The sequence below is a fragment of the Monomorium pharaonis genome, chromosome 3 (genome assembly GCF_013373865.1).
Source record: "Monomorium pharaonis isolate MP-MQ-018 chromosome 3, ASM1337386v2, whole genome shotgun sequence".
Lineage (NCBI taxonomy): Eukaryota > Metazoa > Arthropoda > Insecta > Hymenoptera > Formicidae > Monomorium > Monomorium pharaonis.
Window position 1 is genome coordinate 31817201 of NC_050469.1, and position 27621 is coordinate 31844821.

At 33.9% G+C, this 27621-nt stretch overlaps 1 protein-coding gene across 1 annotated transcript in view; it reads left to right on the plus strand.

The window, feature by feature from the left end:
* The first annotated feature begins 205 nt into the window (after nucleotides 1-205).
* Nucleotides 206-27621, plus strand: part of LOC105833934 (histone-lysine N-methyltransferase Suv4-20) — a 43005-nt gene continuing 15589 nt past the window's right edge. The window contains exons 1-2 of the mRNA XM_036285086.1: nucleotides 206-2264; nucleotides 23133-23822. Coding sequence (XP_036140979.1) covers nucleotides 1949-2264; nucleotides 23133-23822 — 1006 coding nt within the window. The 5' untranslated portion in view covers nucleotides 206-1948. The remainder of the gene's footprint in view (nucleotides 2265-23132; nucleotides 23823-27621) is intronic.

Consider the following 27621-nt stretch of genomic DNA (forward strand, 5'->3'; position numbering starts at 1 on the left):
ATTTCGGGGCCCGTTGATACTGGGGGCCCGAATGGCCCGGTGCAAACGTGCCCTCCTTTCCTTCCTTCCACCCTTCTGCTCTTTATTGAACGACCAATCGCACGACCGTCTCGAAGATCGAACGGAAAGCGAGATCACGTGCTCCAGCTGGAGAGCGTAGTAACTGTCAATGGACGATCGCTCGGCCAATCGCGCGCGATCTCCGCGAGTGACCCGACAACGTCGCTCGCTGGATCGCGAACACTGCTGCACCTAACAGTCGTCGTTCGGCTGTTCTTTCGTGGCCAGTAGCGTGGAGCGTGGATACTAGGTAGTGGGCAGTGGTCGTCGCTGTCCGCGTCTCTGAAGTCTGACAGTGTGTGTCGGACTGTCGCGTTACTGTCCACGCGGGCCCGATTGGGGCCTCTCCCCTACGATACAGAGAGAGAGAGAGAGAGAAAAAAAGAAAGAGAGAAGGCCGAGAGAAGTTCGCGGGTACACACGATGACACATTCGGTAACGCAATCGTCGACAACAACGAGCGTACCCAACGGGACAGATGCGGCAACGGTCGAGCTGACAGCGATCGTGACGAATACAACAATAACAACGGCAACGAGATTACAACAGCAACAGCAGCAGCGTACCCGTTTACCACGATAGTACGTCGCTGTCGCAGCGTGACGAGGGAGGACGGGGGGGGGAGGAGGAAAAAAAAGGAGAGCGCGTTTCGCGTTCCCGAATGCGGATGTGTCGCGTCGCGCGCTCCGAACGAGATACACGCACCCGCCGCCCGAGTTCGTTCCAGGAAGCGCCTAGCGGGGAGAAACGTCTCGTCGCCACGAAGTATACGAGAGTTACACACGTGAGAGAGAGGTGTAGGAGAGAAAGAAACCGCGAGAGGACACAAGCTAGCTCGAATTGATCGTTGCCCACGTTATACGTGCATTGGCGCGGTACACGAAGGGGAAAGCGGGAGAAGGACAGAGAGAGAAAGGAAAAGAGGGGAAAAAGAACAGAGTTACGAGAAAGAGGGAGAGAGAGAGAGAGAGAGAGAGAGAGAGAGAGAGAGAGACGGGCGCCATTCGGAAGTAACAGTGTCAAAGCACTCGCAGCCGTCTCGGAGCAGCAGTCTGCGCTAAATCGTGCGATGGAACGCGCGAGCCGCGCGCGTGCCATCGTCCTCCCCGTCGTCGTCGTCGTCGTCGTCAACGCGTATCGAAGATACGCGCGTGAGGAACAGTGAGGAAGTCCAAAGTAACAGCAGTGATCGTCGTCGCCGTCGTCGAGTCAAGTGTCGCTGGAAGCGAGAGCGCTACTCTCTCTCGAACTCTCGGAACCGTCTCGTCGTCTCCGTCCGATCGGAGCCGAACGCACAGCTCGCCCTCTCGCTCTTGCCTTCGTGGCGCGGGCGCCGCCACCCGCCACCACCGCTTGCCTGCCTGCCTTTCCGCCGCCGCTGCCAGCGGAGTTTTCACTGCGGCGCGCGTGTGCCACACGCGCATACGTTCCGCGTACGTGTGCGCGCGCGACGAGATACACGACGAGCGGACGGACGAATGCGACCGGTCCTACCGTGCGTACGTGCCGGAGCGAATCGAGGAAAGCCCCGAGGGGGAAAAATTCTCCCGGATAATGAAATGCTGCTCCGCGTGCACCCTGGACTAGTAAAGTGATCGGTCGCCGTGCTTTTCCGTGTGTATACCTTTCTGCGGGAAGGATAGAGAAGGTGGCGGAACGGAAGGAAAAGAAGGAGGAGGAGGAGGAAGCAGCAGCAGCAGCAGCAGCAACGAAAGAGAGAGAGAGAGAGAGGCAGACACAGATTAGGTTAGGCTGAACTCACGTCCCGTCTCCCCTCCCCCCTCTCTCTCATTCCTCTGCTGCGGCACGATAGGACGCTCTATCTCGCTTCGATGTGCACGCCCGTTTCCATCTGACTTGTGCGGCGCTCTCGAGAGACGAGGACGGCATGACGGAGTGGGAAGAGAAGAGACCGAGGAAAGGGAGCAAGGATAGACTGCTGCAGGATCCGAGGTGGAAAAACGGTGGAAAGACACAAATGCCGATCGCCGATGGAACAACCTCTACGGTCGGCGCATCGACGACAACGGCAACGAGGACGGCGACAGCGACAGCAGCAGCAACGACGACGACGACGACGACCACCCATCATCATCATCATCGTCACCATCAACATCACCATCACCATCATCATCGTCACCACCACCATCACCACCATCACGTATCCCTCGCCGCTGGCATGTGTTTCATCGACAGACTTTCAGGTTAGAGCGACGATTACTATTACACTCGGGATTGTTGTTATACGCGCTTAACGATTGCATGTACGTACGTACGTACGTACGACGTCTGCATTCGCGGTCGGTCGTTCGCTCGCTCGCGCGCGCGCATCGCGCTTATCGTTTGTGTGTGAATTTAGTTACGGCGCGAAGTCGCATAGTATCGCAGTCGCGACAGTTTGCGCGGCTGTGTTTCCACTCGAGGGGTCCTCCCCTCCCCTCCCCTCGCCCCCCAACCTCTCAGGCCAGACAGAACGGTCTTTCTCTCCACCTTCCGCCGATGGAGGTGTCGTCTGAATCTTACGCGCCTGGAATTTTTGTCACGGATTTTTTTCTTTTTAAATAAATTTCCTGTGCGCGGAGGAAGAGAATTCTCTCTCGTGGAATTTGCCCTTCACGGTAGTCGTGGGATTTCGGAAAAGTTTTACCATATACTTTCAACAAATTTTGTAACATTTTTAGTCAAAATTTTGGTCAATTGTTGATAAGATTTAATTAAACTGCATTTATCGTAATATAAAATAATTTAATTAAATTTTACTGAAATTATAGTAATTTATAGTAAAGTTATCTTCAATGTCCACGTTGTCTCACGACATTATATTAAGGATAAATTCTAAAAAAGAAATTCTCTTCATCAGGGTGCATACTATCGTGAAAATCCTGGAAATTACTTTTTTATTCTTGAAAAACTCCTGGATTTTCTTGGAATTTTATTGAAACTCAGAAATTTTGGGAATTTTGCTTTTACTCATATATTTAAATACTATTCCTTTTTTTCTGACAAAAATTATTTCTTTTCTTTACTCTAATGATACAGAATGTTCACAATTGATTAGCAGTAAATATGCCACACATGTTCGTGTACGTCCACGTCCGACTCGTGTGACCCGCGAGGTTTTATTTAAAAAATCAATGAGGAAATTTGTTCAATCACATATTACGGATAAATCATTATGTGCTAGATTTAGCTTATATCACTTCTTTTTACTGTCTAAAATTTAATATTTAAAACTCGAATAACTATTCGTCGAAAAAGGGATACTAAAGTGCCCATCAACTTGATCGAGGTCGATAATGTAAAGAGATGTCATTCGTACATATTACATATCATTAACAAGATTATGTATTTCTTTTATAGATTTGAAAATTTCTTTCCTCAGAATTAAAGTACATGTATTAATATCAGTCTATTGGATCTAGAATTGGATTTTATACCGAAAATGATAAAGTTTTTTTCAGCCTGCTCTTTTTATTATCCTCTATCTAGAATTTGCATCTAGATTATAAAAAGTTAAAGGATCTAATCTTTTTGTAGGCTTTTAATCTTGGTTTGAATTGCATGATATTATTCGTGTATGTTATCTCCAAAGGAATACAGAGTTATTTTGTACATATATATCAGATTTTATATATTAAGCAAACATTATCAAGTGACATTTCTACGTATAAAAAAAATTGAACTTTTCTTCAGTTTTTATATAAATTCGACTGTTATCTTCTAGATTTTTGTATGTATTTTATTCTATAAAAGATTTGCAGTTCTATAAAATCAATTTAAAAAATAGTTTATTTTAAAAAATCGGTAAAACAGACGGCTTTAGGATCCCTGATAAATTTTTGAAACTTGATATATTCTCTACTCTTACTTGGAATTTTGAATAAATAATAATTTTTAGAAAAACTTAGAGTTTTCAGGAAATTCTTTTACTAAATTTATATACATTACATCCCCCTTCCCCTGTTTAAACAAAATAATTGTCGAGAAATGGACAGGATGCAATACGATGCCACAAACGTTGTAAAAAGAAGTAAAAAGAAAAGTGTGTTAAGATTACACTTAAGCGTCTTTAAAAATGTCAGCATTTTTTTTTCATCAACGACAGCTCGAAGGAATTGTTAAAAATTCATGTTGTTACGATTCCCGACGTCTGAAGGTATCGGTACACAAAAATTATGATCTACCGCGCGAAGTTAAATGTATGTAGCGAGCGAAGGGAGAGTAGACAGAATAAAAAAGACGAGACTGTAGACGACACTGTACCTTGGTAGCAAGAGCGTTTCCATACGCGTCTTTTTTAACGATTTTTTTTAATTTGACCTTTTTCACTTCTTGGATACTCACGCGGCGCCAGCCGTCGCGTCGCATTTTCTTATATATGTAAATAGTCCGATTCGATTGTAAAAGAATATGACCGATGCGATGATAATAAAAAATCAACATATTCTTTGATCTTTAATTAAATTATATTAACTTTTTCATGTTCGGTAGACTTGCTATGTCTTGGTCCTTCAAAAATTGATTTCTTCTATATGAATATAAAGAATATAGCAACAGATTCTTTTTTTAAGTTTATTTTAAAGATGAAAAATACATTATATAAAAAAAAATTGATATTCTTGTGAGTTTTATCTCTTGATCTGCATGCCTCGTCGAATACTCAAATCTGCAAATTTCAAAATTTTTAATAGGGGAAAAAATACTAAATTTTGTTAGATTTTGGTCCGCCATATGAATCTATCATTTGGAATTTTGACTGATTCATAATTAGCCCTAAAATAGACCCTAAAAATCTTTAATGAGACGTGAATTGGATGCTAACTTCCTTTATTGAGCCTTTATTTAGTCATTTCTCCATTAGTAATGGATCAGTTTTTATTTACTAAAAAAATTAAGTGCTAATTAATTGGTCAATTCCAAAGTTAAATGCTCAAATAACGTGGCAAAAAATTGATTTTATAGTGAGCAGGGCTTGATATTTAATATTGAGGTAAGCCTCCCCCATAGAAAAAATCTAACAAAACGCAAATAAAAAAAAACAAGTATGTCAGGATTAAGTGCTACTTAAAAAAAACGACAATACTATTAAAAACATACTATTAAAATAAAAGAAGCTTTTATTAATTTATTATCACATTATACGACTTCACGAATAAAATTACGTAAAAAATAGGTTCTCTCTTGATTATGATCTCAAAATCCTTGTCTTTAAACACACTGTCGATATTTCTCGTCGCCGATTAAAGTGACTCCTATCATTGTGAAAAATTCGTATTTTAACGCCGCTCGCTTTTTACACGTACAAGAATAAAATCTTGTTGAAGAATTAAGTGCTTTAATTTGGTCTCAAAAGAATCTCCTATAAGTACACAATTTTATTATATTTCTTAATTTTAATTAAATAAAATAACATAAATGATTCACAATTACATCTTGGTTTACTAGTTGCAGATTAATTTTTTTCAAAATGCCTTATTTTTCTTGGAGATTACGAACGACGTTTTATGAGAATATTTCATAAGAATACAATTTTTTAAAATAATTTGTACTTGTTAGATCCGTGAAAAGTTGTTACAGCCATATTAATATTTTAAAAAGTGTTTTAGTAACATGTTTTATAGTTTTTGAATTATTTATAAAAATAAAAGAGTTCTGGACTTCACAAAAAAAGTGTGTTAATAAAAAATGTGAGAAACGTAAAATCTGTCGCTAGAACGCTGTAATAAATAATCGACACGACACATTTTTTCCGAATGTTGCGCCGTATTTAATATCAAAAGTTTAAAAGATATTAAAATTTTTTTTATTTTTATAAAGAATTCGAGAATGATTTAAAGAAAAGTTAAACTCCTTTTTATGTTATTATTAATAGAATGTTATGCCGATTCGAATTCTTTGTTCTTGCATGTTACAATATAAATAATGAAATTATAAGTAGATCACATTTAAATTTATTTATAATAAAAAGGTAATGAAAATAAAAATTAAAACAAAAATTTATAAGAAAAGTATAATAATAAAATATAATAAAAATGTTTATTACAAAAATATTTAAATCATAAACAGTAATAACAAACATAAAGATGAGAATTGTATTATATTTATTAAATATATATTAATAAACAATATATATTGCGTTTACATACACAATTAAAATAATTATCAACACGCTTAAACAGACACCTGCGGACATATTTACTCTCAACTTAGCATAACGTTAATTTTTTTCTTTTATAAACACTCCAATACTATTTATTACACTCTGTTAAAGTCTTAAAGCAATTTTTGTAGGTATTACATTTTGAATAATTTTTAGAACAACATCTTGACATATTACATTTTATGATCCAATAATATCAATAATTTGGATTGTATTTTTACTGATAAAGAAACAACTGATGATTAGTAAAATTAAAATAAATGCTAATCTTAAATTCTATAAATCGTAAATAAAAATCTTATAGCATATGCTCCATTTGAAGAAAAATATATATAATTAAATATGATAAATGATTCGAAATTAGTGTCTAATCCATATCTGATTCTTTTATCCTATAGTATTGGATTAGGTGCTCAATACTGTGTTGTGTTACTGCATATTTGAAAAATTTTTTCAAACGGTCTTTCCTATTTCCACCAGTTATACACTTTTTTATGTATAATATTTTATTATGTTATACAAATATACATACGCACATAAATATTTAGTTATGCAAATAATACAGTTTTTTTACCACTAAGTTTTATATTTAATTTTTTTGTTTGTTTTTAATTATTGCAAAAAAATTCTAATGAAGGCATTGTAAATACTGAATATGTATGTGAGAATGTACATTTTTAATATTTACTCAGTTTCAATATTTTCATTGCAGTTATATAAACTCAACGTAAGAATCCTTGATTATTTAGCCTGCGAGTTTACCTCGATATACCAGATAAATAAATCGATAAAGATGCACATATATTGTTAAATCGATCCTTCCGAAGCATCGCGTGACCGACCTTGATTTCATCAAGTTCTCAAAGGCTATTCTTTAGAGTTGCGCCCACACATTTATATGCATATCTTTCCTTTTTTCTTTCTCTCCCCCCCCCCCCCCTCTCTCTCTCTCTCTCTCTCTCTCTCTCTCTCTCTCTACCTCTCTCTGCCCGTTCCAAATGCAAATGCTATAACCTACAAGTAATCGTGTAATTGACAATCGAGAAATTGTTTGATCTGACGCAAGATATCATACCACATTTCCGACTTCTGTTCGAAACCGTATTGATATCATTATCTGTAAAAACGAATAATTAAGATGCATTTTAAAAAATCAAAATAGATGAGAGTAAATTCAAAGAGAAAATTTTGTGTATTTTACGTATTTGCTTCACAATGAATCTTATACATATACTTTAATTTTTAAAAATTTGAAAGGTATTTACAGCGTAAAAATCATAAGAGGACTCGTTACGTGTAGGCAAAGGCTATTGGGACTTTCCGCGGATGCGTTAATTATAATGCGAATCTTATGGGAGAGCGTTTGTCCGCACAGTCCCTCATTGGTGTCCCGAACTACATAGCGATTAATCATCGTTATAGTATCGAGCAAATTTTTATTTAAATATAAGGATATATATATATATATAAGTTGAAATTTATATTTGTTCTTGTCTTATGACAATAAAGTAATCATTTTTATTTAATTTGATAGAGGAAAATAGAAATTATAGATCTTATCTTAATATTGTTTTATTTTTCTACTGCATAAAGTTGCAATGAGATTAAATTAATATCAGTGTATTTAATATTATTTTTATGATATCAAGAGTAATGAATAGTTTTCTAATGAAAGCCTTTCTAATAGAGGTTACATTCGAGGACAGAAAGGATACACTCGGTCCTGCAACAAAATGTCACAAATTGTTAGCATAATTTTTTCTCTGATACTTAACTTGCTCTTGTTTAATATTTCGAAGATTTATTATTATGTTTACTCTACATGAAAATTAGTTTTATTAAATTTAAACAAAATCTGATTAGACTTGATTAAACTTTATTAAAGGACGATCGGTAAAATGTATCAAATTTAACTCCCAAAGTAATAAGTAAAAATTGTATTTTTTGTATTTTTTGCTGAATTTAATCTTGATCTTTAAAAAATTTTAATTTGTCAGGAAAATATTAATATTATATGAAGCTATTATACAGCTAGTATCGTAAATTATTATTGTGAAGTTTTGAACGTATTAATTCGTGTTTTTTGCTAGTAAGAACTAATAATGCTTTCATATCTTATAATAGTTAAAATAAAATTATATTAAAGAAAACAAATCACATATCTATGATCTGTTCTTAACAGAGCAATGTATTATAGCAATAAACGCTTTATGATTTTGTTTCGTACGCATTATAAAAAAACGCAAAAAATCAAAATGTAAATAGTTTTAGAAAGCTACATGTAAAATTATTTTATTATATTATCAATAATATACTTATTGTTTAAACTATGCAACTTGCAAAAGAAAATTGTATAAATTTCAAAATTAATTAAAAATTAATTTTTAGTAAAGTTCATATGGAAAAGATCCATGCATGTATAAATTATATGGATTTTTATTTCTTTAATTATCTAGTTAGTTGTATTTTATCACTATTAATACAGTGTAATGTTTAGTTAGAGAAATAAGGGAGTATCGCCTTAATAGTATAACACCCCAAGTATAACACCAGTATTGGCGACTTTCTTCTAAAACAAAGAACTATTATTGATCGGAAGTATTTTAAATCTTGATTACATATTTGAGAGTATTTGAGAGTATTATTGCTTATTATATCTTTCAAGAACTTTTTTCTAAAATATTTTGTTTTCTCTCTCTCTCTCTCTCTCTCTCTCTCTCTCTCTCTCTCTCTCTCTCTCTCTCTCTCTATCAATCTATCTATCTATCTATCTATCTATCTATCTATCTATCTATCTATCTATTTATCGTAATATGCTATATATTATACTACTGGAAATTATAAGACACGCGCGATAAATTTGAAGGGTATGCTGGCGACGTTAGTTTTACCGACTGAATTGACTTATGTGTGCATATGATATATGTTGATGTCATAATAAATTTTAACATATCTCTACAAACTACATCAGTAACACATGCACAGGTACATAAATCAAATCTTTTTTTAAGCTTCTAGTTTATTTCTAAAAATATAGTATTGTATATTTTTTCAACTTTGTTACTATATTTTTTCTTCGAGTTGAAGTTACAATGTTACAATGTTACAAAAAACTTCAAAATTTTTAAATATAATTTAAAATATTTTAATCTTTATTAATTTGTAATAAAAATTATAATTAAATATTGGTTAAATAAGATTATAGATACATTGATTCTACAATATCTTTTTAATTCTTAAAATTCTTTTAATTGCAATAATTAAGTCACAATTAAGCTTTTTCTAATATAACAATATGATGTGATCAAACGATAAATCTTCAGTCTTTATTCCCCTATATCTCGCATATATAAAATATTAACTTTTTTCCTGCAAAATTGTAGCTATACTTGAATGTAGTGAGTTGAAAATTTATGTCCAATCCGACTACTTCATTAATCCGTTTCCATCAGCCGGATCAATTGAGCAGCAGTACAGTCGGATATAGATATTTGCTTCACAGCAGTATATAACGAGCCGCTTGATGTGCAAAGACACCAATGGGGAAGGCGGATAGGCACACAGGAGGGTGCCGGTGCAGTTTGGGATAATATGACAAAGATCGGGAGGCACGAGACGATAGAGGGCGAGAGTATGGACAGACATAGAAAAGCCAGGTGTTTCGTGGCATAGGACGAGACCACCCCCTGCCTGCCTCTTTACTCCCTTCTTAAGGGGCCAACCGTTCGGCTTGGGTCGACTCGACTCGTGTCTCCCTTTCCTGGTTTCTACCCATAAATTCCTCTAAGCGCTTTATTATATTTTATCCCATCCAAATTCTTACTTATTGATCGCATTTTTATTTGCTATGCACAGTAAACACATAATAAACGCAAATCTTTTCGAAATATCAATCGGGAATGAGTTAAGTATCGGAGAAAAAATTTGCGCTAATAATTTGTGACATTTTATATTGTCGCAAAATTAAATATGTAACAATTTTGCTACAACAGCAAAATTCTTTTTTTTTAGTATGTGTAAGAGAAAGTTGTTGAACGTTATATGGATTGCAATATTTCATGGTGACTGTTTCAACTTTGAACAAATAGTAAACTGTAATCAATATTTGAACTTCTTTTCTACATTATCATATGAATTCGTCACAGTCACGGACGGTTATGGTTTCTTATACTTGATTGTTAGAAAATTCCAACATTTTTCTAGCATTCATATCTGGAAGTACTTATCATTTCGATTTTATTGCAAATTAATATTTGAAACAAGTCTCAATAATAAACAATGTAATCATAACCATTTTTGTATTTTATCTCTAGGAATATACACGATTTAATGAAACTTAGCGAAGATTTTAAATTGCTAGTATACTGGCAAATTTCTCCTTATTAAACATCTATTTTTTGCAATTTAACAAGCGGATTTAAACTTTTATTTTATTTTTTGTTTTAAACGACGTTTGGCATTTGAGAAAAAAAATTTCTCGAAAAGTATATATTATTGCTAAAAATACGTATAAAAGTATTTGATTGGGAGATTCAGTGTATACAAAAATCTTAGAATAAAAATTACAAATGTGATTTGCTAATATTTTTGGACATCTTTCGTGCATGATCGACAGTTGAAAAGAAAATATGATTAAAACAAAGATTTTTTTTGTTATAAAAAGTAATTAAATTTACCTATTAATATGTTCAATGTATTTATCGTTTGATCTTCATATTGTTATCTTAAGAAAACCTTGTGACTCAATTATTGCAATTAAAAGAATTTTAAGAATTAAAAAAATATTGTACAATCAATCAATCTATAACCTTTAACCGATTTAACCAATATTTAATTATAATTTATTTTTATTACAAATTAATAAACATTAAAATATTATAAAATATGTTAAACATATTTAAAAAATTGTACTATCTTTGTAATATTGTAACTTAGACTCGAAGAAAAAGAATATAATTTAGTAACAAAGTTGTATAACAAATTCTAGACAATTGTTAATATTAAAATAAATACTACTTAAAATTTGTCGTGAAGAATTGCAAAATTCTTGGAAAAATAAATAAATACTGTCTGTATTCCCGCTTGATCTAGAGAGTCGAGTTCTTAGGGAGTTCTCTCTTTAATCTTTCTACCGTCCAATTATTTCAGGCTGATTATACCACAGTAATATCTTCTGGCAGATATGCTTGTAAACCTTCCGACCAAATCTTTCAAGAACTTTTCCGTTTTCTTTCGTTCAATTATAAAACTCTTTTATATCGATTTATCGATGAGCGACTCTTATTTATTATTTTTTTAAGTTTGATATAAATTTATTTATCAGTTATTAGTAATTTTAAAATATTTAGATTACTAATTTACAATAATTGTATAAAAATATGAAATATGTAATTGAAACATTGTTTATTTTATTATTTTAGTGAAGGTATTTAAGTTTGAAATAAAGTAAATAAATAAGTAAAAAGTTAATAAATTTTGTTTTCAAAAGAAGAAAATTTGAAAGATTTAACAGCTCTATAAATTCATCTCACTTTTAAAAATTAAATTGTTAATAATAAAATTTTTAATATTTTGTTTTTATTTATCGTAACAATAGTTTTGTTTATAATTTAGATTATAAAAAATACAATATCTTACAGAAATAACCGATAAATAACCAATAAAGAAAACCGAAATAACCAATTTTTTGTTTATAACGCATTATTTGAAAGTTATAATTTTAAATAATTACATATAAAGCTTTAGCAATTTGTATTTAAAATTTGTTTGCAAAAATATAATTATAGAAATTATATTGCACATGATTTTGAATTAAATGAAACGGCGAATTTGCTTTATTTCACGAGCGATTATTTCTTTAAATACTGCATTTTTTGTTGTAGCTAGAATACAAGCAAACTTATTGCTATTACAAACTAAAAACGGAGTATTAATTTTTTTAATAATTTAATTTTTAAAAGTTGCGAGTTTAAGAATAAATCGGATGAACGAGCAACAAAAAATTGGTATTCTTCAAAGCACAGGAATTCCGGGAAACAATTCCGACATGAAATTGGAAATTTGATGGTTTTATGAGACTGCGATCGTCGACATTTGCATATCATTTGTATTGTGAAAAATAGCTGAAATGGAAAGCACGTACAAGTTACCTACATCATACTGGAATATCTTACTTTCGCCCATAGCACAGCTGGCTATCGTTATTGTACCGGACCTACTGAGGTCTCATCCAATGCTCCTGTTTATATCAGTTTTGGCTTCTGTGGTTCTTTTCTTTTGACTGGAACAATTACCCACCGCTTTGTGATGATCATTGAAATACCTAGAAAGGAATGCTGTTTTTTGCCAGTCATAAGTTATTATTAGCGTGACTTTGAAGTCACCGCTCAATTAGTCGAATTTTATTTCTACTTTACCATAAAAATCTATAATTTCAAAGTATATTTTAAAATTTGTTAAAAATTAATTATACAAGTCTTATCGTTGTTGTTGTTATTATTATTAATCATGACTATTATTAACATTAACGTCATAATAAAATTATATATAAAGAAAAACGAGAATGACATATATGTAAAGAAAATTGCAATACAAAGATAAATATATATTTATTGTTTATTAACTGTAGTCTTGAAATAACCTGATTATTAACAATAGATAAAGTTACCGTAATACAAATTATGAACGATGTAATGAGTAGTGGCGCGTGGCGCATTATATATTTCATAGTGCGTAAATGACAGTCGTCGCATACGTAGATAGACATTTTAAGGTTAAACCGATTAATTTTGTGATGGAAAAATGATCGAAAAGTACACGTGTTTTACCGCCTGTACGGGCGCGGCGTGCACGACAAAAAAAACCATAATCGCGCACAGGAGGAACCATCTGCGGCTTCGAAAAGCATGATGCGGACCATGTGCCGGCTGCCAACGATACTCAGCTTGCATAGCCCATCGCAAGTTAAGTCGACTGCTCCAAATCCGCTTTGTATATTAGATATTACATCGACGAAAAGTTCTTCAAAAAAAAAAAAAAGATTTTGCGATAAACACGTTAAAAAACGTTCAGAAATAATTCGCTCGTCGCATATCGTTGCCATTGAAACCAATTTGAAAGATCGAGTCTGTCGATTCAATTTCCTTTTTTGTATATTTATGCAGATAATTCAATAAGTAGAAGTTATTAAATTAAAATTTTGCAGCAAACATGAACAAATAATACTGACAATATTTTCAAGCGATTGTACATTATTGTGTTAAACGTAAAATATTGTTAATTGTGCGCGCGTGCACGCACGCACGCGCACACACACACACACACACACACACATCGCACGCACGCACGCATACACACACTTATTTAAAATTGGCTAAAAATATTTCATTGATTACTTATTTTCAAAAATTTCAATTTGCAATAAATTTCCTCTTTTGTTAGTTTGATTCGTAAACTGTTACTTATTTAGACATTTTTATCACTAAGGAAAAGTTTAAGTTGTTCGTAGAATATGTTATCCGGTAATTTTGAGAGACTTCCTTGCTCGTTTTTTCCCGTGTCTTCCTCTTCTCTCTCTCTCTCTCTCCTCCTCCTCCCTTTCCTCCCTTTCTCTTCTCTGTGTTTAGGATTGCGATAGGGGGGAAGAAAGATGGGTGCATATATACACGACAAGATTTGAAATCCTCTTGAGGTCCATTTTCATGTCCGTGGCAAACTTTGTCCGATTTATTGAATAGCATGTTTTCAGCTTTCGGATTCAATATACCGTACGCAGAGGGCAGAAACATTTGCGTGAGAATATAGTGAAATCCGGAAGTAATTACGGCGCAGTAATCAGCTTTGACGCAATCGTGCGAATGTGAGTGACATATTACTCGTACATTTTCAGCGATTCGTCAATCTTGTCCGATTACCGTTTCTTTTTTCGTTGCTCCACGTCATTTGATTACGATAAACGTGAAGGAAAAATGATATCGCGACACGTGATACGTTAAAACTAAAAGAATACATTTTGCAGCTGCATACAGTTACCCCGTATGTCTTCTGTCTGCTAACTCACTTAAATTTTCGCTCCTGTATACCAATCATTCTGAGCATTTAAAATTACAACAGAAAGAAAAGGATTTTCCCAATTATCAGCAACGCGTACGTTTTACATAGACATGTAGAAAAATTACATGTCACATTACTGCTATAATTTTTGAACGCACTATTAAAGTTATATATTTTTATATACAAGAGTAAAGTCACAACTTACAAATAAAATTATTTTTATACGGAAAGATCAATGCTATGGCATATCACTTTGTTTTTAGTATTTTTTAAGCAAGAAGATAAAAATAAAACTTTGGAAACATAAATGTAAACTCAAAAATGTCTTTTATCTTAATTATAATATAGTAGTTTTTATAGTACTATTTTATATTTTATAATGATTAATATTTTTGCAACACAACCAAAAATAAACGTCTAAAAAATTGTGCTCTAAAATTAGTCATAAAGCTATATTTTTATTCTCTTTTTCTTTAACATGAGTTATACAAAATATATACAAATTAATGTATATACAATTCCTAGAAGCCTTTCACTTTAATAATGTAAAAAATTTCTTCCTCGATTATACAAATATTTTATATTGTTCCACAAGACGAAACGTGTAGCGCGACTATATAAAAATTACATTAAGTTAGTACTCGTTTTTTAAATTACATTTTGTATAGAAAAAAATCATTACTGAAGTGTAGATTTTTATTATTTTAATTATCTAAGTAATCCATGTTTTTATTAATTTTAGTAGTTTCCAAGAAACAAGTAAGTGTCGCCTTAGGAGACCAATATCAGTTGTAATCTTTTTCTAGTTTTTAATTAACACTTTTCTAATTAAACACTTTGCAAAAATAAATTTGCAATTAAAATGAAGAGTTTTTAGAAATATTTATGCAATAATTTGCCAACAAATAATGTACAATTTATGTACGTAAAAATGCAAATATATATACAATATTATTTTATATTATATATTATAAATTATAATATATATGATATAATATAAAAGTTTGTACATTTACATAAAAATATAAAATGCATTACATGTTATTATAATTTTTTATTTAATACAAAATATATAATATTTGTACAATTAATAAAAGAGGATTAATTTTTACACATTATTCATATAGTTTCACATATTTTTTTTATAGTGTACGCATGAAACAAAAGTGTTTCGCGAAAGAAATTGCGCGTTTTACTCGACCGTTCTGTCGTAATTATTTTACAATTTTAGTCGAAAATAACAAACAATGTCGTGGAAAGAGCTAATTGATCGTGTGGCACATTGCAAAAAGATATTGCTGGCGGTGTATACGTATAAAAAAAAAAAGAAAAAGGGTAGTAGAAGCGGGCGCGTGCCAGGGCCGGCCGGGACACATAATCGCCTCCGCGCGATGCGAGCGTTGCGAAAAAGCAGGTAATGGCGTTGAAGTGCATTCGGCAGCTGCTCGCCATGAATACCGACATGAATACCCGAGGTGGACGAGGTGGACATGTGCGATCCCGTCTTCTTTAGACACATGGCCCCGCCTATGAGTGGCCCCCGAGCTCTATCGAGTGGAAAAGATACGTTCTACTCTAGTCCCAGCATTATATTATCAAGAGCGCGTTGCTTTTTTATCTATACCATCGATCGACACACGTCTCTTCCGTATCCTCTCGATACACGTTCGTCTCGATTACTATTACTCTTTAGGCAAGAAAAAGAAACGAGAGGGAATGAGAGAACAAATTTTATGAAATTTATCCCCGAGAGAGCGAAAACATGGCCTCGTGCAAAATTTGCCAATTTGTCAGAATCACGCGGAAATTCAGAGGGGCGGCGTAAAGCTGTAATAATTGAATAGCAATTACAAATCGCTTCCGACCCGACGAGTTTAGATGTGATCGGTATCGTTAAACCGTAGATCTGTCGGCCACCTGGCAGAAACTGCTTATGCTGCGTTCGCGCGCGCTTTGAAAACTGCGATATACCTCGCACAGTTTCGCACAAATTATATCGTAGAGTTCTCGAAGTCCCCGAGGTACTCGAGGCGTTTATTTGGTTCAAAGTTAAAGCTCGACGAGAGAATCCACTAGCCAAATGCGGTAAGCGGGAGAATGTGTTCTTGTTTCTTCATCGATACATCTCTCAGAACTTATAAATTTCCGTGTTTGGACGAGTCGCAGCTGGTGCCGGACCGGTCTCGTTGCTATTCGGGACCCTTCTCTATCCGGAAAATTTCCGCTCCCCCTCTTTCTCTTTCTCTCTCTTTGATCTTGCTTCCTTCGTCCATCGGTAGCTGCATCTTTCAAAGGACACGTGACTCTAGACACACCCAAGATTTCTCGTACATATGTATTATATACTGTCTTTAAGGAGCTTGAGGATATAATATGATATGACACAGCGCGACATTGCATTTTCAGGCAGTTGAATAATTTTGATCACGATCTTATCCTCGAAAATCAATCAACATGTTACGCCAAATTAAAAATGACTAATAATGAATAAACTGTCGGTTTTTATTGTTTTAATTATCTTAGCAGTTCATGTTTTTATTAATTTTCATAGTTTCCGAAAAGTAAGAGGGTGCAGCTTTAGGAAACCTATACCGGTACATGCAGTTGTAACCTTTCTCTAGTAATTAAATAATTTGCAAAAATAAATTTACAATTAAAGAGTTTATAAAAATATTTATGCAATAATTTGCCAACGAATAATGTACAATTTATCTTAAACTATAATGTATGCAAAAATGTAAATATATATACAATATTAACATTATATGTTGTAAACAATAAAAAAAACTTTTAATAGAGAATATCTTTTACTCGATCATAATTGGCTCTTCATGTTAATATTTATTTGGATGATTTATATTGTATATTTTAAAGTTTACTGAAATGTGCGGACAAAAAAACTTTTTAATTAGAATCGTTTTTATTAATTTTAATAATTTTTTGGATTCTGAGTACGAATTTAATTTCCTAATTGCTCTATATTATCTCACAAGTTTACAAAATTTGCAATTTTTCTGTATGTCATATATCGTAGTTATAATATGACAATAAAAAGTTTAACATAAAAATTTTAAAAAAGAACCGGTTTCAACCTAAATACAGAATATTTTCTACCGTGTAGCAAGGTTGTCATATTGCAGACTAGCAACCATCCCTTCCATAACAATATCGCCTTCACCAGGAACTAAGCGCCAATACTAATGGTGCTTAGCACCTAGTGAAAGGAATATTGCTGCGGAAGGGATAATTGGTTGTCTATAATATGACAATCTTACTACGTAATACAGAACAACATAATTAAGTAAAATAAAAGAGTACTGTTAAAGGGCCTAATTTAAACCAAAACCTTAATTATTGATTTAAGTAATGTTTTGTTATTTTTAACATATATATGTAATTGTAATGTAATGTCTAATGAAATTATTTAGCACAAAACATGTGGTTGAAAAGAACAATCTCATTTATTCAAATTATTTCTATGACGTTGTTTAGTTTCAATCCATGCACCTATAGAATAATAATAAACTTTAAGTAAAATTAAATTTATAATAAACAATTTAATGCCCATAAACTACTATAAATTTTATTTATGTTATAATTTTTTTAATATAAATATCAACTGTTTATAGATAATATTTGAAATAAAAATTAAAAAATAATTTTTTAAATTATAAAAATAAAAATAGAAAATGTCCTTAAGTATAATATAACAGTCTCTTTTATGATTTGACATTATAAATTTAATACTGTAATAATTTCTCAAAAAGTTTCTCAAAAAAGAGATCAGCACGTCAAGAGATAAAGAATTTAATTTCTTTGTTGATTAAAAATTGATTCTTATTTGTTCACGTTAAATCTAATCATGAGTCTTTTCTCTTTTTATCGATTATTAGTATTACCATAATTCGTAAGAATTTTCAGTGTTTTTGAGTGACTCCTTGTTCGCGTTATTAAATTAGTTACTAAATTTCATGTTTTAAATAAAAAAACGACAAGAGAATACAGATCGAAATGTGCAAACGCAACTAATAGAGAACATGCTTTACTTGGTCACAACTTCGTGCTAATGTTCACTTGTGTGATATTATATACCTTTCAAAGTTCACTGAACTGTGCGCCGAATAGATTTCCAGGGCTTTAAAACATAGCTATAAGATGAACAAAAGTAGCAATATCACAATATTAAATTAATAATAAAAATTTAATAATAACGATGCTAACAAATATCTGTTTCCCTTTTCTCCGCAAATACTTTGAATAATCCTGTTGAAAAAAAAAAATTAATTTTTTAAACTTTGAATTCTTAAAATGAAATAAATATTTTTTTAGACGAAAACACGCAGAAATAAAAGTATACATTGTTACTGTTAAAATAATGTACGAGGCTGGAGCGTGGCGCGAGTCTGCGAGCGTGAGCGGATGTTACGCTGAAAAGTATGCAATTAGAAAATAACCTAAATTCAAGGCGATTCGTGATTCGCGTTAAGAATTATTTCACCAGTCGGTTGAAACGAAGAGAAACTTGCTCGCGAGAGACGACACGGCTAGCAGGGAAATGGCCAATTATTAGAAGGAACGTGGGTCGTACTTAAAGTCACTACTGGTTAGGACAGCGCGCTTTATCTCTCGCTCTTCTTTTTCATCTCGCCATCGTCTATTTCCTCTCCCTGAGGCGCGAGCGAGGAAAAAAATGTAACGTTATGTATATAAATGCGTTTTGTTTTCACTCGTGTTTATTCGAAAGCGTGAGAAATTGCTCGACGTCGCAAGGAGCAAAGGAGATAAGCGAGATATCATAAATTTATGTATTCGTGCGACTACATACCGGATGTCACTCGCACATTAATTCATTTTTATAATGCACCTAACGTGTGTCAAGACATCTTTTGATCGATCTGGTATCGGACCTTGAGAGGAACGTGAAAAGTACCGATGCGGTGACTAGTCGCGATTGAATATTTGAACGGCGATTGACGTCACATTTGACGTAAGATTTCGTACTCGTACATATCGCATGTGCATGTTATGTGTGTGTGTGGGAGGGGGAGAGACACTTAGAAAATCATTTCAATAGTTTTCTCCTAATGACAAAGGTATGGCCTGTACGACTATTATTTGCACAGCCCGTTGTAAATTAAAGTCATGGATGAATCACGATGGGAATACGTATCGCGCGATAACATTCTTCGAGAAAAGGTGCGTCGCGCGGCGACGCGACGGTGCTTACTTAGATCCGATTACTTGGCTTTCTACTTAATTGTAACTCTCGGTGATAATACGACGTTGGCAGATGTGTACACCTGCCTTTTACAATCTTTTTGAGGGTAAAAAAAAAACGAATCATCTACTTGCTTACGGTGTTCATGACAATCACTACGTGTTTATTGGAACAAGGTCGTTATATGTATTAGCTATAATTGTTTTCCAAGCCATTAATGTATAACATGTCATAAAAATACGCACACATACATCCGAACTCTGATACGTACATATTATTTCTGCGAAAAATATATGCCTGCTTACTTTTTTTATTTATATATCTTTGCGTGCGAGAACAATATACTAACTTTTATTTAATTGTTAATATACAGCACACATTTTTAATAACATTGTCATCAGGATAAAATATCAACGGTATTCAGTCAATAGTCAACATTTGTGCGTTGATTGGGAAAAACCTGAATAAAAAGTCAAAATTAGTATTTTATATTTACTGTATATAAAAAGAATTTTTTCTCAAAGTATTCTCAAAATCAAGATACTCACAAAAAAATATTCTACTGCCAAAAAAAGCGATTACTCAATTTATTTGTTTTCTTATAATATGTAATAATTATCTTCAATGAAGAATATTTTCTTGATAATAGTCTTAAGATATACTTATCACAAATTTTAGAAAAATTTTCACTATCATAAACTTGAAAAAAAATTTACTTTCTCAAAGAATATTATAAATTCAATTATAGAAAAGTCAAAACAAGTAAATCAAATTTTTATTTCAACTTAATATTCTTCATTGAAGTATTAAATTACTAGAATTCTAAATATATTTTAAATTAATTCGTTACTTATGATGAACGATATATAAATGATATATAATGCGGATATATAAACTTATGAATTATTTAAATAAGTGATACTTGTTTAATTCAAACACACATTTTTCTGTGTGTACATAAAAGTTTATTTTAAGTAAATCTTACTTGTTTTAAGTGAATGATAAGTATATATTTTAAGACTATTCATGAAAGAGATATTCTTTACAAAAATAACCGTTACTTAAAAAAGAAAAAAAATGAAAAATGAGAAACTGCTTTTTTAGCATGAGAATAAATTTTTCTGTGTGTAATCATGGGATAACATAAACTTCAAATATAACAAATAACAAATATAACAAACAAGAAAAACTTTAAATATAAATTCTAAGAAAAGATTTCTCTTTATGTAAATTTTATCAACAGTATACTCTGAAAAAAAAATAAAAACTACTTTTCTTAGCATAAGAATAAATTTTTCTACGTGTAGCCATAAAAAAACCGCAACTTGGGTATAAATTCTAAAAGAACATTTTCTTTGTGTAAATTTTACTAATACTCCGAAATATATTCCGAATACAATTAGATTATTGTAAACCATGTAATATCCAATTCTTTGTTGCAACTTTCTATTACAATAATTTTAGAAGTTAATTCAGAATAAATGCTAAAATAAGTCAATAAATTATAATACATACAATATACTTTTTCCCTACGTGATACAAACGGATTTATATTCTCACTAGAACACTAGAAATTCTCTGAATTTCTAAAAAACAATTTTCTCGAAAGTGCTTTTGACTGAAATGATAAATGAAAAAAAGTTTTTTGTTATACGTTGTTATTGTAACATGTGATTGAACATTGTCATAAAGCTGTTCTTGCATTATTATCTGAATTTCTAAAAAACAATTTTCTCGAAAGTGCTTTTGACTGAAATGATAAATGAAAAAAAGTTTTTTGTTATACGTTATTGTGACATGTGATTGAACATTGTCATAAAGCTGTTCTTGCATTATTAACTACATGTGTAATAGATTTCATATATAATTTTTGTAATTGCATTGCATTTACTGACATTCCGCACAATATTTTTTTTATTTTAATGATAGTCCTGGTCACCTGGTTGCGTTCCGTTTAAGAAAATAAAAAACTGGTAATAAATCCCACTCGCGCAATCAGTCGTGATCTTTCTTGGGTGAAGAGTTTGCTTCGGTATGCGGTGTTTCGTCAGTAAGCCACGGATCGACGATTGTCGTTGAGCCCATTTTTCATCGCACATTACAATTCTATGAAAAAAAAAAAGAATTTCTTTTGTTTCGTATGTGAAGAGAATTGGAAATCCCTCGAATCGGCACGTTACATTTCTTTCTGTCAGTTTATGGGGAGCCTATTTGTCTGACTTTTTCCCTTTCTCAATGGCTCACAGGTAACGGAAAACGATTGAGTAATGCACATCTAGTTTTTCTGCGATATCTCGCATAGTTTGGCGTGTATTGAATTCCACTAAAGTCCATGGCTCATCATTGCCAACGCATGACTTCTCTCGGGACCGATTTTCAAAACCCGTTTATTCTGATTGAAATTATTCAAACCAACAGCTTGTTGCTAATGTATTTTATGCGAAAATATTGCTTTAATGTCGCATGTTATCTACAATAGGTGTAGTAAGCCTTATGCCATAAGAAATTGACCAATTATAATCGAATATGAGAAGAATAATCGAATATAATTGATTAATTCCTTATGACTTAAAGCTTACTACATTTATTGTAGATCCGGCCTTAGCCATATTCACGTTTAAACTTATAAGGCCACTAGTCAGTAAACAAATACGAGAATAGTTTGAAAGTTTCCGGCCTGATACAAAGATAGTGTCATAAATATCAAACTGTTATGATTTTTTTGCAAGTTTGATCCTGCAGGGAACTGACAAAATTTCTGATAGAGTTTCTTTATTCCAGTCGTGTAAACTCTCAAAAAAATTGTTAGAGTCAAATATCACACAATAATAAAATATTTCATTAAAAAGTTTAATGAATTGCGCTTTGAAATAATTCCATACGCATCGTATTCATCAGATTTAACCCTAAGTAACTTTTATCTCTTTACACACACGAAAAAAAGACTTTGGCTTGCTGGAAAGAGATTTGGCTCAAATACATACGAAGTAATTGACCAAACTTGTGCTTATTTTGAAAGTTTAAAGAAATCAAAGTATACAAACAGTATAAAAAAGTTTAAATATCAGAATAAGTGTATGAATTAAAAGAGGATTTCGTTGAAAAAGAAAAAAATGCCATAAATCATGTGTTTTCTTTATCGGGCCAAGAATTTTTTGAACTATCCTCGTAAAAACAATTTATTGTTAACGAATGACATGTTTTATGTGAAAATGGTTTACTCATAATTAACCTCAACAAGTCCCAACCTTAACAAGTTCTGGATTCAAATCCTAATCTATATAAACTCTTATGTCTTAAAACTTATTGCTTAAAATAAAAATCTACAGATAACTATATTACTTAATTTTTTTGAGAATCTGATTTGATGTTCAATTATCTGCTCTTTCTCGTTTTCTTTCCTGCGTAATTTAAAAAAGAAAATCCGTGCGAACCGAGTAAAAAACGATAGCGAGCGATCGAATCGAAAAAGAGCGCCTCTTATGTTGAAAAGCGAAACCACGATCCAACAGCCGTTCCATTCTGCCTGTCATCGGCCTGGTGGAGGCCCGGTGGGGCCTGGTGGTGTTCGCTAGATCCCGAAGTCTTCGCCCGAGATAAAACACATTATAAACGACCGCCCGGACGGGTATCTGGTTTCAGGGAAGCGGCGGCACGTGCACCGGAGTTCGGGCCCAGGTGGTGTCGCCCGCGTTGCTGAGGAAACGCAAGAAGGAGAGGTCAATGATAGAGGATGCCGCCGAGAGGAGGAAAAGGCGGACGGGATATCAATCGAAGAGATTAGCTCCTCGTCGGTATCTAGGAGCAAAGTTCCCGTTGATGATGATGTCACCGATCGCCATTATCATTCGCCACCTTACCTCTGCTGTAATCACCGTTACCATAGTCATCGTCTCCCGTCGTCGTCGTCGTGTCAACGATACCACCATCGAAGGGATATCGATGACGGGAGCAGCGACGGCAATGTCGACGATACCGGCGACAATGACGACGATAGTGGCGACGATGATGACGAGAGGGATGAGAACGATGAGATCGACAACGACAAAGAGGAGCAGGAGGACGATAAGTGCCTCGAACGTCTCCAACCTCGCCTTGATCGGTTCTACGATCCGCGGCCGCGCGGAAATGGCGACATCGACGCTGAAGTCCAAGTCCGTCGAACCGAGACGACGACGACGACGATTGTTCATCCTCTCACGCGTACCTCACCTATCACGACCACCGCCGTCGCCCACCCCTCTATCGTCACTGCCATGACGAGAGGATGCAAAATTCCGCCTTACTTCACGACTATACTACTTCTTTCCTACACTCTTTTCGGTATAGCAGGTTAGTATTGGTACGCCCACATTCGACTTGTGTACTCAGAGAAAAAGTCATATCAACAACTATAATAAATTATTACAACCAAATAGCATTTCAACTATGTTTTATACAGTTATAAAAAAAAATAAGTTATATGAACTACGAAAATAATATTAACTATATATATTTTGTATATAGTATGTATACAGTTTGTACATAGTAAAGTCGCAATTGGAAAAACTATAGAAAAATAGTAACACAACAGTCACAACATAAATAACGAAAAAAAATCGAAGCGATTGAGATTCGAACTCGCGATCCTTTGTTCTTATCTCTAACATTTAGAATGCTTATGTTACGATTGCGTCACTCGTAACTATTCCCGTCATACGAAAGATTAGAAAATATAATTATTGTAACTTATTTGTACAAAGCTTATATAACTACGTAATTATAGTTGAGATATTTTACTATAAATGGTTGCACAAATAATGTTGCCGTGATACAAACTATTTTTATAGTTATTGTAACTAAAATTTTAATTACAGTAACTACAAAATAGTTCATTGAATTATATACATTAATGCTACGAATAAAATTTGTATAATTGCCACAACTATGAATTTTTTTCTGAGTAGTAATGTATCATATATAGACAGACGTAGATTCTCAATTTTCCAGAGAAATAAAATTGAAAAAAAAAGACTAGATCTTTTTTTTTCCTGAAAAATACGGAAAAAATTACAATAATAACGAGATACTAAATGTGTTCTTAATTTTTCGAAAAATGAAATTAAAGAAAATCCTTTTTGGAGGAGGGGAAATATAAAAAAAAATACGACAGTAATAATGACAACGGACTTTATTGATGAATTATTTATTAGAATTAATTGTTAAATGTGAAATAAATCTTAAAACCATTGACGTAAAGGGCAATAATAAAAGTGCCATTAACTTACAAAAAAAAAATATAGCAACAAAAAAGCAAATGCATAATGAGAGAGTTACGAAGAACGAACACTTAAAAGTATTTAAAATATAAACAGTTTATTAATAACAATCAAATTAAATTAAAGATTATTAGAGATGTTTTGTTTGTACTCACTCAGTCATCATCAGTCTTACATAAATATAATAAGTATCAACAATTTACTAAATCAGGAAAAACATAGGTTGGATGGCTAATTTTTTTAAAGAAAATTATACGATATATTTAGAGATGAAAAACGAGTAAAAACCAGTTTTTTTACAAAAAATTTTGAAAAAAGATACAGAATTATTTTTCCTTACATTTACCGTTAAAACATATGATATCTATTATTTTAATATTATTTAATATCTTTTGTCCTATAACTTTAAATATCGAGGCAGAAACGTGTTGTTCTAGTAAATGCAGTGTTTAATAATAGCGAATTCGGGCGCTCGCACTAAGTGTGCACTAATAGCAAATTCGGTCTTCGCGTTTACATTTTTTACACAGAAATCTTTTAAACAAATGTAAAAATTGAATTCTAGAACAATAATATGGCGTCAAATGTCCAAAAAATATATATATCCGAGTAAAAATTGATTTTTACTGAGTTTTTTACTCAAGGTTTGTAGTTTTTTTCACCTCTAGATAGACTAAAAAAACATCAGAAGTCAAACAATGCAAAACGTTATGCAAAACAAAATTTAATTAAACTAATATAAAATAGGAATAAAATAATAACGTGTTACAAGTACGAGTCCATTTCGCAATTATGAGAAGAAAAAAAACCGGAAGAACATTTTTTCCAAAATTTGCTAGAATTTTTTTAGGCTAATTGTAGGAACCGCAAGACAGATGGAATACGGTTTAGAAGAACAAACTAAATTTACAGGACATCCTTAATTCTTAAACTGTATTTATACTTCTCGCATTTTGTAAGCTACATTACAATTTGGGGGTTGCAGTATTTATTTGGAACGGCGAACAGAAACGCCCATTGGAAATGGCGTGTATTTAAAGAGGATAAATTATCGTTTCGCATTACACGGTGAATCAGTCGCCCGTGTTGCGTTCTTCGCCACTTGTTACGCTCGTTGCGCTACAATCTTACAATCTGTCACTACTCTCTCGTTCTTTTTCTCTCTCTCTCTCTCCTTTTTTCTTCTTTTTTTACGGACAAAGCAGACAAAAGTGCTACCGTACAGAATATTTCCGTGCCGAGCAAAGTGGCTTCGCCCTCGCGACAAAGCGCTCATTTTATGCGCGACTTATGCCAGGCGAGACGTGTGTAATGTAATAGTACTCGCGCGTCACGTTGCACCTGGTCCCGACGTAAAACCGACGTCGAGATAATCGACGGTGGAAGTATCGTTATCCGTTTCCCTGTTCCTCTCACGCCTGTCGCGCCGCGCCGCCGTCGCGCTGCAATTACTACAAAGGCGCTTCAACTTCGGCATACGCCCGTCAAACACGCTTATCTTCCCCGCGCGCGCGCACACATCTCGCACTTTTATCTCTCGATGCTATGCGAGAAACGGAGGCGACTTGCTGTAAGCCGACAAATTTGAATCGCCAACCGAATAACAAACGACATGACGGGACCTTTTTAAATCGTAAAAGATTAAAGAAGATTTTAATCCGTAAAATTACTATGAATTTACTATAAGCAAAGTCGAATCGGTAAGAAAGGAGGGGTGCAGATGGGGGTGGAGAGGGAAGAGACAAGCGCGCGTTTCTCGCGAGGAGAAGATAAAACGCTGCGCCTGCTCGATAAACTGGAGCGTATGGAGCGTGAAGCCGTCGTTGTCGGGGATGTGGAAACGGCAGATTGTAAAATTACAACAGGTGACGGACAGCAGCCACGCGCGGGACAGATGCAACCATCGCTGCCTTAGCTGTACTTTGCAGCTTTGTGTACAGTCTCGCGCCTGCGAGATGCACGCGCTCTCATTCCCCTCCCCCTTCTTTTCCTTCTTTTCCTCCTCCTTCCTCGCCTCGCCTCACTTTTCATCTCACCTCACCTCGCCTCACCTCGCTTCACCTCACTTTACCTTACTTCACCTCACCTCACCTCACCCCACCTCACCCCACCTCACCTCACCTCACCTCACCTCACCTCACCTCACCTCACCTCACCTCACCTCACCTCACCTCACCTCACCTCACCTCACCTCACCTCACCTCACCTCACCTCACCTTACCTCACCTCGCGTCGCCTCACTTCACCTCTCGCTTCATCTCACCTCTTGCCTCACCTCATCTCTCACCTCACCTTGTCTTCTCGCTAGGATGGCCACCGCCGTGTCGGTGTCGTGTGCGTAGATGCTTAGGAAAAAAAGGGCGGGGGTATGAGTAGAAGAGCGAGAAAGAAGCATGGCCCTGTCTATTGTGTTCAACGAACCTAGAAAAACCGACAAAATTCTTGAAGCGCCTTTAGGAATTTATCCGGTTATTCGCACGTACTCTTTCTTCCTCCCTTTCCCCTCTCTGTCATTTAGGTAATAGGAACGCCACACGATCACCCAGTTAATTATTATCTCCTGACTGATTATGTGCAATACGAAATGAGAATTTTTTTTATAATATTAAGAAGAAAAATAGATTATACTACATGAAATAAATATTTCTGATGAGGTACAAACTTAAAGAGATATTCTTACTTTTGTTTTTTATACCTTTTTTAAAGTATAAATTTGAGTATAAATTTGACACTTGAAACATTTATGCTTTAATATTTTAAGGTCCTTTATTTTTTCACATTTTTTTAACATTAGGAACCTTTTTTCGCAATTATTTGCAAATCTGCATGGATGTAAAAAGAAATATTGGTTCACTGTTGCCTGTAATTCATGA